The sequence below is a fragment of the Microtus oregoni genome, unplaced genomic scaffold (genome assembly GCF_018167655.1).
Source record: "Microtus oregoni isolate MIOR12 unplaced genomic scaffold, Mior012 000005F_ref0000423, whole genome shotgun sequence".
In the NCBI taxonomy this organism is placed as follows: domain Eukaryota; kingdom Metazoa; phylum Chordata; class Mammalia; order Rodentia; family Cricetidae; genus Microtus; species Microtus oregoni.
The window spans coordinates 52,597,978-52,615,624 of NW_024543064.1; the positions used below are offsets into that span (position 1 = coordinate 52,597,978).

At 41.4% G+C, this 17,647-nt stretch overlaps 1 protein-coding gene across 6 annotated transcripts in view; it reads right to left on the bottom strand.

Moving 5' to 3' along the window:
• The window catches only part of Fggy (FGGY carbohydrate kinase domain containing), a 370,316-nt gene that overhangs the window by 224,306 nt on the left and 128,363 nt on the right, over positions 1 to 17,647 (bottom strand). For all 6 annotated transcript variants that reach the window (XR_005974359.1, XM_041652162.1, XM_041652163.1 and 3 more), the window contains exon 6: positions 15,735 to 15,850. Coding sequence is in view for 5 of the 6 variants with exons in the window: in XM_041652162.1 (XP_041508096.1) it covers positions 15,735 to 15,850 (116 nt within the window). In the remaining variant the exon portion in view is untranslated. The remainder of the gene's footprint in view (positions 1 to 15,734; positions 15,851 to 17,647) is intronic.

Here is a 17,647-nt window from a genome sequence, read left to right on the forward strand (position 1 = left end):
CTATGGAAGTCAACGTTTTTCCTGTACGTACACAGTGGGGTGGTGACGGCAGGGGATATAAATCAACCATCCCGGCCAACAAGTAGTTAGCAAAGTCCTGAGCTAGGACATACATCAGGAAATAGGAGCCTATAAAATGGATGTGTTCTACCAATCTTTATGATATTCTCCATGAAACAGATCCCAGCACATGTGTTCCCATGGGACAACATGTGTTTCTTCATATGCCCAGGGCTGGGATGTAAATGGGCAGTAAACCCCTTAGAAGGTCTCTGTATCACCAAGTGAGAACCCTGCTCAGTTCACTATCTTAGTCTGTTAGCTGTATAAATTCAGAGTGTTGACATTGCACACTGGGGAGTATAATCTGAACCAAGCCTGGAGAAATCTGTCCTGGGGACTCTGTGCCGAGAGCCCACCACACTGACAGCTCATCAGACAACAGCATATTGAGGCAAACTGGCTGGTCCACTCCAAGAGTCTCCAATTTGCCCACCTAATCTCCATCGTGCTCTCCCTGTCTTTAAGTGGCAGAACTCTCAGTACATTTGGAGACTACAAACTGACCTCAGAAAGCCTTACATTGTCTCAGGTTTAACCTGAGACAAGGGTATTCAGGAAATGTATTTGTGGTCATGCGATATAAGATGAGGTGAGCTCCTGAGAAGGAAAGCAGGCGCCATTAACATACACACTATGGCCTTGCCCTTGTCCTATGGCCAAAAGCATGGGCTCGACACAGAAGCAAAGCCACGAGCCATAAGCCGGGGGCGGGAGGAGGGCACCGTGGTAAACACAGGGGAGATCAGGCAGTGCAGAGAACAGTGACTAGAAGACAGAGTGAAGAGGACAATGGTGACACTGTGGTGGGCCCACCCCACGACCTCCAAACTCCCTGGGATCAATAGACAGACTTGAGGACGCTCTGCTAGGAAGTCGTTATCAAAGGTGCACTAGCTCTGGCGTACAACTTGTAGGCAGCAAGTTCCCACCAGAAAACTAGCTCTAGAAGCTGTTGAGTAGTCCGAGTGGGAGACCGGGGTACAACAGATTTGACATCATCTGCAGGAGGATGATGTTCATGGAGCATAGCCCACAGTAACAGCATCTCATAATGGATTAGAGACAGCGACTGAAGAGAAAAGAGGTACCAAGAGCTTGCAGAACAGCCTGGGAAGTCACTGCTCCTGCTGATTAACCAAACAGAACAAAGCACAACAAAGAACTATCTGCTTTCAGTCAGAATGCTGGGGAAAATTCAGGACTCCAGGTAGATTCAGAGGGAATGGCCCTTCTGCCAGAATTTCAGCACCCTACAGTCTCCAGGTTCTCCTAATCTCCTTGCTCCTCGGGTATCTGAACTTCCATTTACACCTTCTCCATTTCTCAATGCCCCCTCCCATGCCTCTGCTTCTCTATTGGCCACTCAGATGACCTCTTTACTCTCCTTCCAGACAAACAGAAACTCTGTGAAGGGAAGTTACTCCCTGCTTCCCAGCGTTACCCCGCGTCTGCTTTCTTCATTAACTGACTATGAGGTCTGTACCCTGAGAATAATTCCTTCATCCTCTGAGTCCTTGCAGTTCTGACTGTCCCTTCTCTCTCTGGTGTCCACATCCCAGCAGCACTGCTAAATGCTTCCCATCAGCAAACAAATAATGTCAAGCAATTCCCTTCGGTCAGTCAAACAAGCAGGGGTGACCCCATCTATTTTGAACAACCACCCTCCTTTAGTGACCATCCCATTTCTGTTTCCTTTCTTCACAGCCGAGTTTCTTAAGTTCTGTGTAGACGCTCTTGCTCCAAAATGGTGTCTGATCTGACCATCTTGGCTGGAGCATTGACTCAGTCCCCAGCAACTGTGTGGTTTCAGGCAGTTAACTTCTTCATGCCTCAAGTTTCTCTTTTGTAAAAGGCAAGGGGGTATGGTCGCTACATTTCTCAATAGGTTGTTGTGAGGTGATAATTTATACTAAATTCTTGGCATAGCATCTAGTGAATATTCATTAAATATTAGTTGTAGCTGTTGTCACAAATACCATTCTCTCCTCAACTCTTATCTTCTGCCCTGCTATTATAATAAAGTAGCTTTCACTGACGTTTCTGCTATAGCCCGAACACGGTCACTAAGCCTGACACGTTGCAAAGTTAATCTCCTGAGCAAGTGAAGGGAGGTGGACCTCTTGGGACGTGTTGGGGTTGTGAGGCTGTACCTTCATGCTTGCATTAGTGCTCACATGCAAACAGTTTACAGTAGTGTGTTTGCTCTTTCTCGCCCTTCTGCTTTTTAGCATGTGAGAACACAGCAAGGGGACCAACATCAGACACCAGCAGATTGCCTCTAACACTGGGAAACAGAGTCCTGGTCTTCATCCATATCCAAGTCTGTAGCGTTCTGAAGCATGTACAGATTAATATTGCCCCCAAGTCATTGTAAAAATGGACAGTTTTCTGTCCTGTCCTCCCTCCTCGTACAGCCGTGGAGATCCTTCCTTCCTCTGTTAAACATTCCTGGTCTGACTATATCTACGGCCTTTAAAGATCACTGCAGGCACCCTTAGCCCCATCTTCCATGGACTGGAATGCTTCAGACTTTCTCACACCCACTTCTCTCCCCCCACATACCCACAGCATCCAGTAGCAGCCATTCTAACTGACTCCATTCTAACCTGCTTCCCCAGCACAAGCCAGCAGTGCATTCTGAGTAAGGCACAGACTCATCACTTTCCCCCTTCACTTGTCTTCCTTCTCCCCTAGAGCAGTTGCTTGTGTGGCTATTCTCTACTATGGTTTCAGTCACTGACCAGATAGCTACCGAGTCTCCATTTGTCCTGAACTGTGCTCCCTGCTGTAGAGGATGCTTCAGGCAGCTTGTAACAAGAAGGCAAAGAGAATATAAAATAGATTAAAGAGTAAATGAAGCCAAAGAGAGATACAAAATTAATTGAGATGAATTTACTAGCGTTCACAAGCTCATTACAAACGAGTCTCCAATTTGCTTTACAGAATGAGCCAAAGGAGTTAAGGGGCATTTTGAAAATTGCTCAATATGATAACTATTAAAAAGCGGAGAAAATGAAAGTGACGATTAACACAAACTGAGAGAAATTAATGGTTGATTGGGGTCTCATACCAGACAATATCTATTCCATCAAGCCCACACTAAGAGGGCTTTACATAGCCTCTTCCCTGAGGACTAGCTGTCACAGGACCAGAAGGTGATAGGCAAGCTGCTGAGAGGAAAGAAGTTAATAGTCTGACCCAGCTATGACGCCTATAAACCACACCAATGACCTGCTGGGTAAGACATCCATCCAAGTGCGATAGTGGTATTTACATTTTGGTGGCAACTAACAGCTATCTAATTGGACCCCAGGTCTGCTTAGCAGGAGGAAAATCATTCTTAGTACTGTAAACCTAGCCAACTACACATGGCTTGTGAGGCCATGGATCTTAGAAAAAGACCTACAAGCTTCAATTTGCTAAACCAGTTTAATTCCTAGCTGTATACTAAATACTTAGCTGTGTACCCAGAGATAAATATAAATCTCACCCATCATCAACGAAACTTCTTTTGGCAACAGCAGGAGACCATTATAAAAAACCACAACTGTTAAAAATGCAGGGAACAACTGCCTGTGGGGTGCCTATCTCCAGTTGATGCACCTACAAAAAAAACCTCTTACTCTTATCTCAGTAAAGATTCTAAGAGCCAGGGAACAAGCAAGTCTGCTGTCAGACTGTTCCTGCTTGCTATGATAAAGGAAACTCTACCCATGAAATCTCAACAACATGGCTGCCTAAACAAGACGCAAAAATCTGAACAGCAGCTGGCATCATATGCAGATGGGAGAGATCTCACGGGATAAAGAGCCTTAAAAACTGCTGAGAGAGGGAGAATTGATCTTTCCTGGGGATTCGTCCCCTGATTATCCAATACTGAGTGGTCATCCCTAGAAACATTGATATATTTATATGAAGGCAAAACTGAAGGACTCATCAACTTATATTAATACGTTGATTTGTTCATATGCATATGTAACAATGGTTGAAGTAAAAGAATCTATGAGTTTAGGTTGGACATGTGAGCAAAAGGATGGTGGAAAGGGAAGGAGAAACCATGCAAGCACATTTTGGTTCAATTTGAAAAAGAAGGCTTTATGTGAAGTCATTGAAGTTACCAGGTAGATACAACTGTGCTTCCTGTGAGCCCCTCACAGGTTATGTAACTTGTTTGATATACATGGCAGGGCCAGGGAGCAAACTCACGTCAGTTTGGCTCTATAACCTTTACCTCAAAGTACATCTGAGAACCAAATGCTGTTTTCGCCTATATAAAGAGTCAACAACAGACCTTTGTGTATGGTGCTCATATCAGAACAAGCAAGACACCTCAGAGATTCTGCCTTTTAACAACCCCCTGGCAGCTGCTTTGCTTTGGTTTAAAGCCAAGTTACAGAGACCTTGATAAAGCACAGTGGGAGGAGGGGAGCAAAACATGAAGTATTAATAAACCTCGTACAATCATTACCCTGTCCCTTAAGTAGCCTCTGAAGTAAGAGCAGCGGGAAAGAACACTGATAGGGGGATTTTGCTTGCCCCCTCAATACCCTGTACATTTCAGAAGCTAAGAGGATATGAAAATTTAACCGAATTTTAATGCCTTTCTAGGTTTTAAGATGCCACAAAGAGATCATCTTCATTCTGCTCACCACAAGAACAGAAGGGGCACAGGGAAGGTGGGTCTGTGACTCATTACCTCCCAGGACCTGCAGAGGCTGTCTGAGAGGCAAGGACACTTCTGGAATCAATAGGGTTCAAGGCAAGGCAGCGCCTGTCAGCGGACCTTGGAGAAGGTCATTAGTCAACCAGTGACTTGGCTGCCCCACCCCAGCAGCCCTCTGATGCGAATTCTCAGAAAGGTTCATCTATGCTGAGAAACTGAAAAGGTCATGGGTATGTACAAGTCAAAACTCACAGAACTGGGGTGAGGAAAACCACAGGAGAACCATGGAGTCACCTCAGAGATCAAGGTCGCCACTTAGCCTCTTTGTGACCAAGAACAGTGAGGCAGAAGAGTAATGGCGTGTCACATGCAATGCTGAAAGCCAATCACGCACAGGGGAAGCCTCCCAAGAACACTGGATGAAGCCACCTCCAAACGGAAGACAATGATGACATGGGGTCTGGTGTGCATAGGCTCTAAGGGCAAGTCCTTTGCCAGTGACCTTTAGGAAAGGAGAAAACAAGCTGAATCGTCTACTTTAATTTGGTTAAAACATGTGCAGCCATCTCCTCAGCTTCTGCTGAGGAAGGAAGTATGAGTGAAGGTGAGCCGTGCCTGCCAATCAGCTCCCGTGTCAGGCAGACTGGGATTAGCATCTTGCTGCATGATTAACCTGCTTGACTGGGAAAGGCAATTTCAGGAGATAAGAGAACCCTAGACTGTTCAAGTGTTTCTCGAACTGACTACTACATGCAAGGCCTGCTCCTGTAAATCCTGTAAATGTAACACTCCCTGCCCCACCCCTGTGGCCTTTATAGATATGAGGTTCGGAATGGTGCATAGGACTTCAAATGTGATCGGCGTTCTTACTGACTTTGAGCTGAGCATTGACTCAGGCCCAGGAGACTCCAGAACAGACTCATCTATGGTTCTTTTACCCTATGACCTTGATCATCAGAACTCCCTATGTTTGAGCTTCCTCATCAGTAGAAAGATACACTATTACCTACCCAGACGTGTTAGGGAGAGCAGTAATTTAGTATTAACAAGGTACCTATAAGTGATTGATTTATTGGTCCTTAGGAACCACTCTAGTCAAGCTAAGTAATGACTAAGTTTACATACATATGGACCCAAGAGAAGTCCGTTTTTCCATTTCCTGTATTTTAAACAAAAGGATGTGACTATACATGTATACCTGATAAAAACAGCCCTATAACCCCTTCCATGAGCCTCTAGCCCCATCTCCCTCTCAAATCCATGCCCTTCTTTGTTATTTGATTATAACTGCAACATATATATGCAATTCACAGAAATATAACCAACTGAGTTTATTATTTTGTGATGTGTTATGATTTTAGGGTTGACCATTTTGTGTTAGAAAACCAATTATGGGGCTCATCCATGAGAGATGCTAATTCTCCCTCTCTGGGCAGTCGCTTGTTGCATGTGGTTCTTTGTCTAGGGCTGGGATTCCATGAGATTTTCTCCCTTCTGAGTTAGCATGTCTACTAATATTGTTCATTGTTCAGTTTTTATTTAAGAAGCCAGTCTTATAGCAAACTCTCTGGTCCTCCAGCTCTTACAGTTTTTCTGCCTCATTTTCCATGATGTACCCTGAGCCTCAGGTACAGGAGTTGTGTGGTAGATATATCCACTGGGGCTAGGCTCTTCTGATGGCTACACTATGTACTAGTGTGGTTTCCTACAATGGGCTCTATTTGCTGTAAAGAGAGGCTTCTTTGATGATAAGTGATAGTTAAATTTATCTATGATTCTAAGATTCTTGACCTCACAAGCCCTGAGAATTTGGCTAGGTTTACAATACCAGACAAGATTTTCTTCCTCTTGAGTGGGCCTGAAGTCTAACTAAAGAGCAGCTGGCTTTCACTAAGAGTGCAACTATTGTACCTTTAAGGACATCTTGCCATGCTGATCAGTGTTGGGGTTCCTAAGTGTCACAGTTGGATACAACTATTGATTGCTTCCTTCTCTTGGCAACTTGAATAGTAATTTTTCTGGTACTATGAAAGATAGATGGTAGGAAAGAGACTTGCAGGCTAGATCCAGCTTACATAACCTGAGTCTTGTATACATAGTGTCGGTGTCTTTAGCAAAAGAGACTTGCCTTCAACCTCTGAGAGGTAACCAAGGGCAACAGATTGTTTTGGGAGTCACTTGGACTAACCTGACCAACAACTAGAAAGGAAGTTTCTTAAGTTTGTTAGGTCAGAGTCTTAGGGCAATGCAATTGGTATAGCTTTATTTTATATAATAACAATAACAATAATATGTGTATATAATATATATGTGTATGTATATATTGTATATAATTTTAGGCACAATGGCCTCCTTTCCATGGTCTCTCTCTCTCTCTTTCTCTCTCTGCTAATCTCTCTATCTAAATACTCTTTTGATCCCATTCATAGTCTGAAAGAATCCCAGCTAAGTTTAAGCAGAACTTCTTCAGACATTTGTCAATCACATAAACATACATTGCATCAGCCTATTTTTGTAATATTTACTACAGAGGTACTGTAGTGATCTCTAATGCTCCAATACTATAGATGTTAGCTGTCGGACATTAGGAACCCTGTGATCTTTGGTTCATTTGTTCTCAGAATCTAACAGTGTACATCACATTGAGTCGGTGAACTAGAGGTAAGGAGGAAATGAAAGATTATTCAGTCATTAATATAACCTTATCGTACATACCACGAGCCCCCTTCCTGTTGCATTCCTCCTCTGAATGTAATTAGCAAAGCCCTTTAGGGGTTTGATCTTGGCTGGACTGGACCTGACAGCAGACCAGGGATAGCTCTGATTGTATCACATCTTTGTATATGCTATTGAATGCTGTGTTGGTTAATTAGGTGCTTTTTTTTTAGTTCTTTCCAGAAGTCACACATTTTGCATAAATCATCCTTGCCCATTAAAGCCCTTCAAGTATGATTATAAATGAAGAAAGCAAATCTCAGAGATGGCTGGTAGCTTATTCATTTTACACAGCCAGTCAGTGGTGTATCTGGGATCTGGTCCAAAGCCTTTCTCACTTGAAAGCTCGTGATTTCTGAATTCCCCCAATATGAAACAGAAATTAACTCATTTTTGAAAGTTTGATGGAAAAATAAATAACACACAGAAAATATTCTTTAAAAGTGGTAAAACATTGTAGGAACATTAGTCATGGATTTTTCCTGAATTATCACCAAAATAATTTGTACTTTTAATTTTCCTATGGCTATACATCCTTCAGTTCATGATAAATCAATCAATCATACAAGAACAGTTTTTTTTTTTTAAAGTCATCAGCCAAGTGTAACTGAAGACTTCAGGCAAGCCTGTGATTCCAGCTAAGACAACTAAGACAACCTTCAGGGTCTAACTGCCTCATACCTTGCTTAGAAAAAGTCTGTGTGATTTCCAACGGTAGCTGAGAAAAAAGACTTCCCAAATTTAATTTTGGCAATAATTACTGAAATTATTCCAGGGTACTGTCTTTATCATATATGATCTGTCATCTGCAGGCATCTAAGCTCATAGGAAAGCAATAACAGTAACAAGTATTTGCTAGAAAACTAGCGTATGATGAGTTTTACCTATATTATTTTCTTTATTCTTGCCAATCTCTGCAATCTACCACTCGAGGCTCAAAGAGGTCAAGTTGCATATGGCAGAGCTTGCATGGCTCACGGGTGGCAGAACTAGAATTAAAATCAGGCCAGCCTAACTCTGGTGATTAAAGTAGCACCCGTAAAATAAGAACTAACTAATATGTCACGTACTTATTCTTGTTTGTCTACATCAAGCTGTCACTTTAAGAGACTGACTCCCATATTCAACTGTCCCTGGTTACTTGGGCAAAGCATGCCACTGCTGAGGAGGGCCACTGGAGTCAGATGACCTAAATTACACTCTCGATGAGTGGTTCTTCCCACTCAGCTGACAGCACCTAGACCGTCTAAAGCAACACTGTTGAAAAGTCTGAAAGAGGAGAGCTGGCACAGAATAGTGAAAGTCATTGGGACACACACTTGGCAGTGGCAGGGGTGGCCCGTGGAGACAGAATAAAGCCTGATTTCTACTCTCAGCTGTGTCACTAAAATGCTACAAAATCAAGAAACTTCGCCACACATCTCTGAGTCTTGGTTCTTATCTATAAATTATGGATATTGGAGTAAGATCTTTATTGTTCCTTCAAGCTCTAATGTCCACTGATTCCTTAGAAATTCCTTAGGATGAAGGAAACTTGAGAGTTAACTTTACTTCTGAGAGTTTCCAGTCATCTTCCAGATGCCAAACTGTAGAGAGGAACAGTGCAGACCCAGAAAGCTTCTAAAAACCATTACTTGCCATTATCACATCACAATGTGGTCATCACTGCTCCCTTGTCCTTATGGCTCTCTGGGACTGTTCCTGGAAGGGACAATAATTGAAATAGTATTTCTGGGAACCTAGGGGGTGGGAGTGCACTGTTGGAAGAAGGTTGGGAAGTGAGTGATGCTGTCCACCAGGTTCCAAGCCACACTTAAAAATGATAACAGCGAACATTCCTATGGGCTGCATAAACCATGTCCTGCAACATTTGAGATCACACATCACAACAGACATTTATGGAAAGGAAAGTGGGTAGCACATGTGATTATAGAAAAGAAATGGTGGCAGGACACAGACAAACACTCAGTTACACAGAAGCTTCAAACAGTCCCAGTGGCCCTTGTTACCTTCCATTCTATATGCGGATTGCCATACGTAGTAATTAGACCATCTCTTAAAGGCAATGAAGCAAATCCTGCTATGCTGAGGGTCTTACCAGTTTCCCATCTTCAAGCAAGGGTAGAAGTCCTATAAGATATTAATCCATTGCCCACTATCTTACCTTATCCATCAATTTGAAGACACCCTATTCTTTCATGACTCCATGCCTGTACATATGCTGTTTCTTCTGCAGTGGAAGACATTCTTTCATTTCTTATAAAGAGCACTCATATTTTTCAGTCCCTCTTCCAGCACCTCCTCCTGAGAAGACATCCTTAGTATTACCACCAATATCCACAAGTCTCACACTGCTTCTCTATGGTACTAGGGACAGGAGTATCATAACACACATTAAATATCCTTTTTTCAGATTTTAAAAATTATTTTAAATTATATGTGTGTCCATGTGGAAATATGTACACATGAGCTCAAGTGGCCTCAGTATCCAGATGTGTTGGAAAAGACAAGAGTTATAATTACCAGTAGTTGTGAGCTGCTCGATATAGGTGCTGGGAGCTGATCTGGTGGGTCCTCTGGACCATCTCTCCATCCTTCGTATTAAAATCCTGTTAGCATACATTTCTATATTTATCCATATCTTCCTGAGTAGACAAGAGATGGACAAGGTTTCCTTTGTTTCATTTTGTATACTTAGTCTAGTACTCAACACATGTGAGGCAAACAAAGAGCTAGCTAGCTGCATGCATAGATTAGTGTGTTCATCGTGACTCCAGTCATTCTTTCAGGCAGAAGACAGACTTGAGAGGGTAAAATTAGTCCATATGATATTCAGAGGATATTTCCTTTTCTTTAACTATTAGAAAGGCATAGTTGCACAAGATGGACAGGAATAAGAGAGATAATAAAAAAAAACGCAACAAGATCAAAGGCTCGGAAAGAACTGGGAAGGCAAAGTCTGTGACAGTTGATGACCTCCTCTGGACATGGGAGATAAGTAACATGACAGGCACCATATAGCCAATAAAAGGCTGGAAGTAACTGTGGCCAGAGATGCTTCAGGCTTCCCAAGTAGATTAGTACAAACTTCACCTAAATAACAACTCACAAAGATGAAGTGGCAGCAATAGGCTGAGAGGAGCCCTTGAAAGATGGAATGATGACCACTAATCACAGAACTCATGAATACCAAAATGAAAAGCAAGCCTTTAATAAACAAATGGACAAGTCTTTTGGTAGCACGCCTCATTCTAATGGGAACATCTGAAACAGTGTGTGGGAGGAGCTCAAGGGGGATTTACAAGTCCTACAGCTATGGACCGCATCACTAGATTAAGGTCATCACAGCAGTCGTGACTCATATTGCTAGCAGGAAACCTCGAGGAATATTACCACAAGGGGATCTTCTCTGATAGCTTCAAAGATAGAATAATATTGATAGGAATACTCCCATTCCTGGCTTCCCATCACTCACTAATTCCATCCAGAAGAAGAGGAATCCCTTCTCTGATGCCTGTATGGCTAGGTCTAATAGGTCCAGTTGCAACCTGGATACAGCATCAGGACAGGCTTGTCATGCGTGTCTTCACCTACACTCAAGCCAGTGGGCTCTCTTGTCTCATGAACCAAGCAAAGCGAATGAAGCGTGCAGCAGAAAAATACAACTAAATCTGTTTCCTCTCTGTTCCAGCCTCATAGATTGCTAGGGAATGGGCGGCGCAGCATCACGAAAGAGCCTAGTATATGGCCTGGTTGAAAGCAGAGACAAAGGACCTGCTTTTCACCCTGATGAAAGCCAAAACTGTCAGCTCCTGAGGGGGATTCCGGAATTATTTCATGCTAGTCAGAACTCAGAGCGAACACTGGGGAGTCACGACACACTGACATCTCCAGCATGCTCTCGCCATTCATCCATAGGCTTTACTTAAAAATCTGGAGCGACAGGGCAAAAATATTTAAACCGCTGGGTCAGCTGCTGCAGGATTGATGTTACTCTAAAGAGAAGTAAAATTTACAACCTTCCTAAACTTGTTGTTAAAATAGTTCCTGTCCTGGAAAAGTCTCTGAAGAAATGGCATCAGGTTCTAGCTATTGGTCTTCCTGGAGCCTCTTCTGAAGTTGCAGATGGTAGTGAAGATTGCTGTGAGCACTGACTTGTGAAATAAAACTATTCCATCACCTAGAACCATCGTTTACTTCAAAGAATTGATAGACGTTCCATTAAGCTTTTGCAATAATTAAAGCTAGGAAGTTTATATATATATATATAGCTAGCAAGCCCTTCATTTGAGCATATACTCACTCATTCATCAGGCATTTCATCAGCACTTACTCCATGCTAGGTGATTGTACCCACAGTATATGAAACTTGAAATACATTGTTGTGGGGAAACAGAAACCAGTGTAATAAAATGGTACCCTCTTTTCCTTCAAGAAGGTCTCTTTTTTCACATTTGTCTCTGGTTCTGTGTCTCAGTTCAGCCAGCAACTCCACTTGGCCCCTGTATTTGCTCACTGCCAGGCTTCCCTGATCTCAAATAATGAATCTCTAAAGCCAGCACATGGAATCTTCGGACATAACACAGCTCTATTGTGCAAATAATCTCTCAACAATTCAGTCATGCTGATCCAATAATTTTCAAGACATGGCCTTCTCCAGTAAATACAATAAAATGCTTTTCCCAGGAAGTGAAAGGGCCACTGGGATTTGCTGGAAGGGAGCCTGGATAATCGATTAGAACAGGTGGGATGCTGTCTCTCTTGCGAAGGACCCGCCCCCTGCTGATGTCTTCCTTCCTGCCTGCTTTGGAGAGATGCTTGGGATTAAATAAGTGACCTGGGAATGATTTGCCTGGAATGAAAGGTCAAAATTTACTGACACTGATCATTTTATTGGACTACGGGTAGATAATACCTTACTTAAGAAAAGAAAGGAAAGGAAAATGCCAGGAAGGGAGAGGATGAGAAGAGGGAGGGGGACAGACAAAGTAGGTTGTACTTTCTCCATCAGCCACAACTTTAAAACAATAGTCTCTAAATATATTTTCTATTATATTCTTTTAACTCACAAAATTATTTTCCTTACCTTCTACAATGTTCTATAACTAAATCAATCGAATATCAATGTTTGCACGTCCTTGGGATGCACCATAGAAATATCGCATTTGATCACTAACTTACACTTCATAAATAATTTATTTCAAAAGTGTTTCTCCATAAGGCTCTTCATTGCTGAGGTGTTCAGTTTTCAGGGAAAGCATTTACTTACAGCCTGAGCCAAAGAAGGCTGGTAAAGACTTGACTAAAAGCTGCACATGGAGAAAATTATGATAATTGTATTAATGCCCAAATCCATGACACTCGATGCTCAAATTTGCTAAAAGGTTTTGTAGTACATTGCCCACATCTTGACGGGCAATGAGACCAGGAGAAGTGCTTAATACTTGACAGAAGGCTTCCAAGATTCATCTTTCATAGTTCCAAGAACTGCTAAAGAATCTGGAAGAAACTTCCAGAGGAGTTTCTGAAATTCTAACTTTCATCTTAAATGACTTATGCTTTGTGTTCACACTGAAACTCCAAGCTCAAACAGAAAGGAAAATCAAAAGAAATATCATACAATTAATTCTGATAAATGGTTGAGTTTTAATTTGTGTAGGGCAAATTCTAGTTCATGATATGTCTCCCTCTGACATCTATTAAAAAATCCATTAAGTCAACAGGTAAAATCTAATAAAGTTACACTGAAAATTTTCTGTTAGGTCAACATTATGGACTTTAATGAACATTTTGTAACTACTGCTCTATTAGAAGAACTAATATACTAACTGAACACCTATCTTGTACAAGATTAGAATAAAATTAAGGAAAAGTCAACATAATAATAAAGTAAGAGTTTAAGTGTAAGTCACCTAGTTACTATTAAGACCAGTAGACATCCTTCATAACTTTTCAAAGCTGGAAGCACTAAGCTCCTAATACCATTATCTCAGTTCACACACTCAACAATCACACAGCAATTCCAATACAGTAATACGCACGTCCTCAGGCTAGGTTGAGCTAGCCAAGAGAAAGCAGTGAAATACTGTGTGAACAAGTTCAGAACAATACAGAATCAAGGTCGTCAGTTCATACTTTGTTTAATTTGCCATCGGAGTACTCAAGAAGACACTAACCATTTGGGGGGAGAGGGGAACTATACTTATTTTCAAAATGACTTAAGTAACTAAAGTAACAGCTTGTGTTCCAGAGCAATGCAGTGACGCTGCCTGATTTGGAGCTTCTGTTCATGCTTAGTGGTTACTAACCCGAGATTCTCCTCTATAAACAAGCTGACCTATGTGAGACAAGGTATGTGGAATACAAAGGGTGAGGGGAAATAGGATCGCTGTTTCCCATAGGTACTTTTCCCAGGTGGACTCTACTCTATCCCATCCTGTCCCAGGATGCTTGTCCCAGTCTAGTTCAAGTTGGTCTGAGATTCCAAACATTCTAGTGCTGACTAACCCTACCAGAAGCCAGTTGTAGAACTGTATCAGAAGCCTCAGTCTAGAATGTCCCAAGCAGACGAGAAATGTTGACACAAACTGTGAACCTTGAAAGTGGTTAAAGGAACTAAATCTCAAGTTTCTGATCTGTAAAACAGGAATAACAAATGAAAAGTTTTATGAGGGCAATGTATGTAAACCACCTAGTAGGGAACATAGAAGTCAGCTGACAATCTTTCTTCCTTTCTTCTCTTATCCCAAGCTCCAGGTCTTCTCTACCAGCCCAGAATCTCAGGTGGTTTTGGCTGAGCCATAGATATCACAGTGACTCTCTTCTGCTTACTGTCCTGGCCCTTCCCCTTGCTCTAGAGCTAGCTAGTAGAGGAAAGACAGAACACAGACTGCATGCACACCATGGCTAGCAGTGCTGGTTCTTCCTTACAGTCTCCACGGAGCTTTACATAGAGCAATCCCAAGTAGCGCACCGGAGAAAAGTAGGTTGATCTGCAATAGTCGACTACAGGAGTCAGAAGCTGCAGCAAATATCGCTTGCTGTTTAGCAACTTACAAGCACAACTCTCACATTTCAATAGGAACATACATGGGAACATGGCTGTGCAGTCAATAAAAATTACATTTTCTTATTAGAATACTACTTCAGGGGTCTACTGAATGTGTGCTGGTCAACAGGAGGTAATCAGAAGTGAGGTTATACTGCCTCCAAAGGAATGTGCATCATGATTCTTAGGTCATTTTGATTCTTCCAGTTTTCTGGCTGGGAACTGGTGAGAGCTCAACGGGATTGCAGTAATAGCCACTTACTTCTTTTCTCTTCCCTTAGAGAGAAATGAGCTATCTTTCACACGAGTGTGCTTTTAGATCTTGATACAATGCTACAGTCAGCATACTAAATCAATTAAGAAGGACTTCTATTCAAGCACATATGACCTAGATAACAACTACTTTCCAGAATAATAAGTACTAACTATAGGATACAAACGTCACCCTGTGAAATGACCCTGTAAGTGGTAAAGGTTAATGTGTCATAATTATATTTACCTAACACTGAAACTCTTTTTTAAAAAAAAAATTTATTTATTATGTATACAACATTCTGTCTGCATGTATGCCTGCAGGCCAGAAGAGGGCACCAGACCTCATTACATATGGTTGTGAGCCACCATGTGGTTGCTGGGAATTCAACTCAGGATCTTGGGAAGGGCAGGCAATGCTCTTAACCTCTGAGCCATCTCTCCAGCACCCAACACTGAAACTCTTCACCAGGTAAACACCTACCAGTCACTCAGATCTGACCCATCTAGTTAGTGCCACACAAAATTGGGAGACTAGACATAGCAAGCATTGGCTTCCATCCTGCTGTCTGTATTGTTCTTTGATTCTTCTAATTCTGACCTTTCAGTTTTATTTTTCCTTTTCCTTCTTTAGTATTGTTTCTTGAACCAAATTTATGAAATTATTTTCCTGCTTCTGGAAATGATCCCTATGTACCTCCTTGATGATGTCATCTCTGACTTCAGCTCTGTGCACAATCATCGTGAGTCAGCCCCACTGTGGGGCTGATATTCAGACAGATATTCACAATACATATTTCCACGCAACTCAAACAAGTCAGAAAACTAGGGCCTAAAGATATGGTTTATCCATCACAGCTGACATATTCTGAAGAACCTAGTCTTGAAAAAAAATAGATTGAGTTCTCATAATACAATTCAAACCAAAAAAAATCACAAATATTTTTGTATATACACATGAGTGATCACTTTTTGAATTTTCTCTTTGTTTACCTATTTTGCTGTAATTATCATCAATGAGATCTTCCAAACCAACCATCTTCCAGAAGCTGTCATCCCAACCTTTCTCTGCTGAGTATGTCCATTTGCAGACCAAGGAGCAGAGAGACCTAGTCAAATTGGAGAGAAGAAGGAACAACAGTGTGAGCTCGCTTCCTTCATATTTTTTCTAAATGGCTGCCCTGGTATATTCAGTAGTGTAGCAGCAGCAGAGGGAGCAGTAATCATGCATTCCTGTTTTAATGAAGGGCTCTATGTGTACCTGGTAATGTGTACTAGATCCTTTAGTCCTCAGAATGGGCTCAGCCTTCTGTATGGGTCCTGACCAAGCAAACATAGTAAGTGAATTTTTGCATTTACATCAACATTTATTTGACGCATGTGTGATAATTATGAATTATAATACTAATTATTATTTGATGAAACTGAGTAAACATCTCAAGTTTAGACGTGATATTGGTATGGATATATTGAAGTTTCTCTTTATCATTCAGCATATAAAATATCCATGTATGAAACGACATGGCATTTGGAGCATGTTTCAAAAATAACACAAGAAGGGGAAGTGAATGGTGCTGTGGAGAGATGGGTAGGATTGGCCTGAACTGCTGGCCATTAGGGCAGAGATAGGAATTCACACGAGTCTTGGTGTCTTCTACTTTTATATATCTTCCAAGTTCTCGACAATAAGAATGTTTCTTTTAAATGTCTGCTATAAAATAAATAATATCACTGCAATCTAAATCAATGCTTCGATACTGGAAGCAGTTTTCCTTTCAGCTTCATTTCTCAATGTCACCCTTAATATTCTATAATTATTCTGTTAAAATGACCTTTATGTCTCTGAAAGTATCATGCTCTTGCATACTTCCTTCCTCAGATCTACCACTTACAGTTTAAATACCTCTACCAATCTTCTTCATCCTGATGGTTAAAGCTCTTATTTTAATCTAAGATGAAAATTCTAATTTTGGGTTAAATATTTCTTTTCTTGCCTCTTAGAAAATGAAATATATATATAAATTTAAAGTATATACATACATTACATACATATGTGTGTATATGTACATATACCCTCTATATTAATGTATGCATGTACACACACACGGGGGGGGGGCAGACAGAGCCAGTGCTAGAGATCCAATCCAAAGCCTTCTATGTATCAGGTAAGCAGTGAACCTCTGATCTTTATCCATGCCCACAGAGTATACTGTATGTCATGATCTTTATCACATTGTAATTAACTGCTTTTTTACAGGTATTGCCTATATTTCTTCAACATATTCTCCATATTTTGTCCATAGCAAACCTTAGGCACCTGTAATATCAATCTTCCAATGTCACATTCCTGGTGCCATAATTTGTGTTTGCCTCTGTTCTCGGCCATTCCCATCCCTGCATTCTGTCCTGTGCAGTACTAAGTCATTGGTACTCTCCTATAGTTAGTCTTCCTTTCTCACTTCTCTTTACTTTACTCGTCCTAGAGTGGTCTTCCCACTATACATCTGATTCTTAGTTAAATACCGTAAGTCATCTCAAACTATCTCTCTCTAGGAAGCCCCAGTAGAGGGCATGTTGAACCAAAAGCCGATGCTCAACACATCCTTCTCTTTCACTGACCACTGTAACTATATGCTTATTCCCTTCTCTACGTCTTCCACTATAAAAGCCCCCTTTGCATCACAAAATGTTCTTCTCGTCTCTGTATCACTAGTCCCTACCTCATGAAGGTGTATAGCTATCCACAATGAATTTTTGTTGAAAAGAAACATGAAAAATATGTCTTTATATTGCCATAGGTATGTGGCAAACACAAAGAGATCACAGTCATGCTGTTTTAAGGATAAAGAAAAACCCATTTCATGGGCCCACAGTCTTAAGGGCCATTCAGTCAGACAGAACCATCC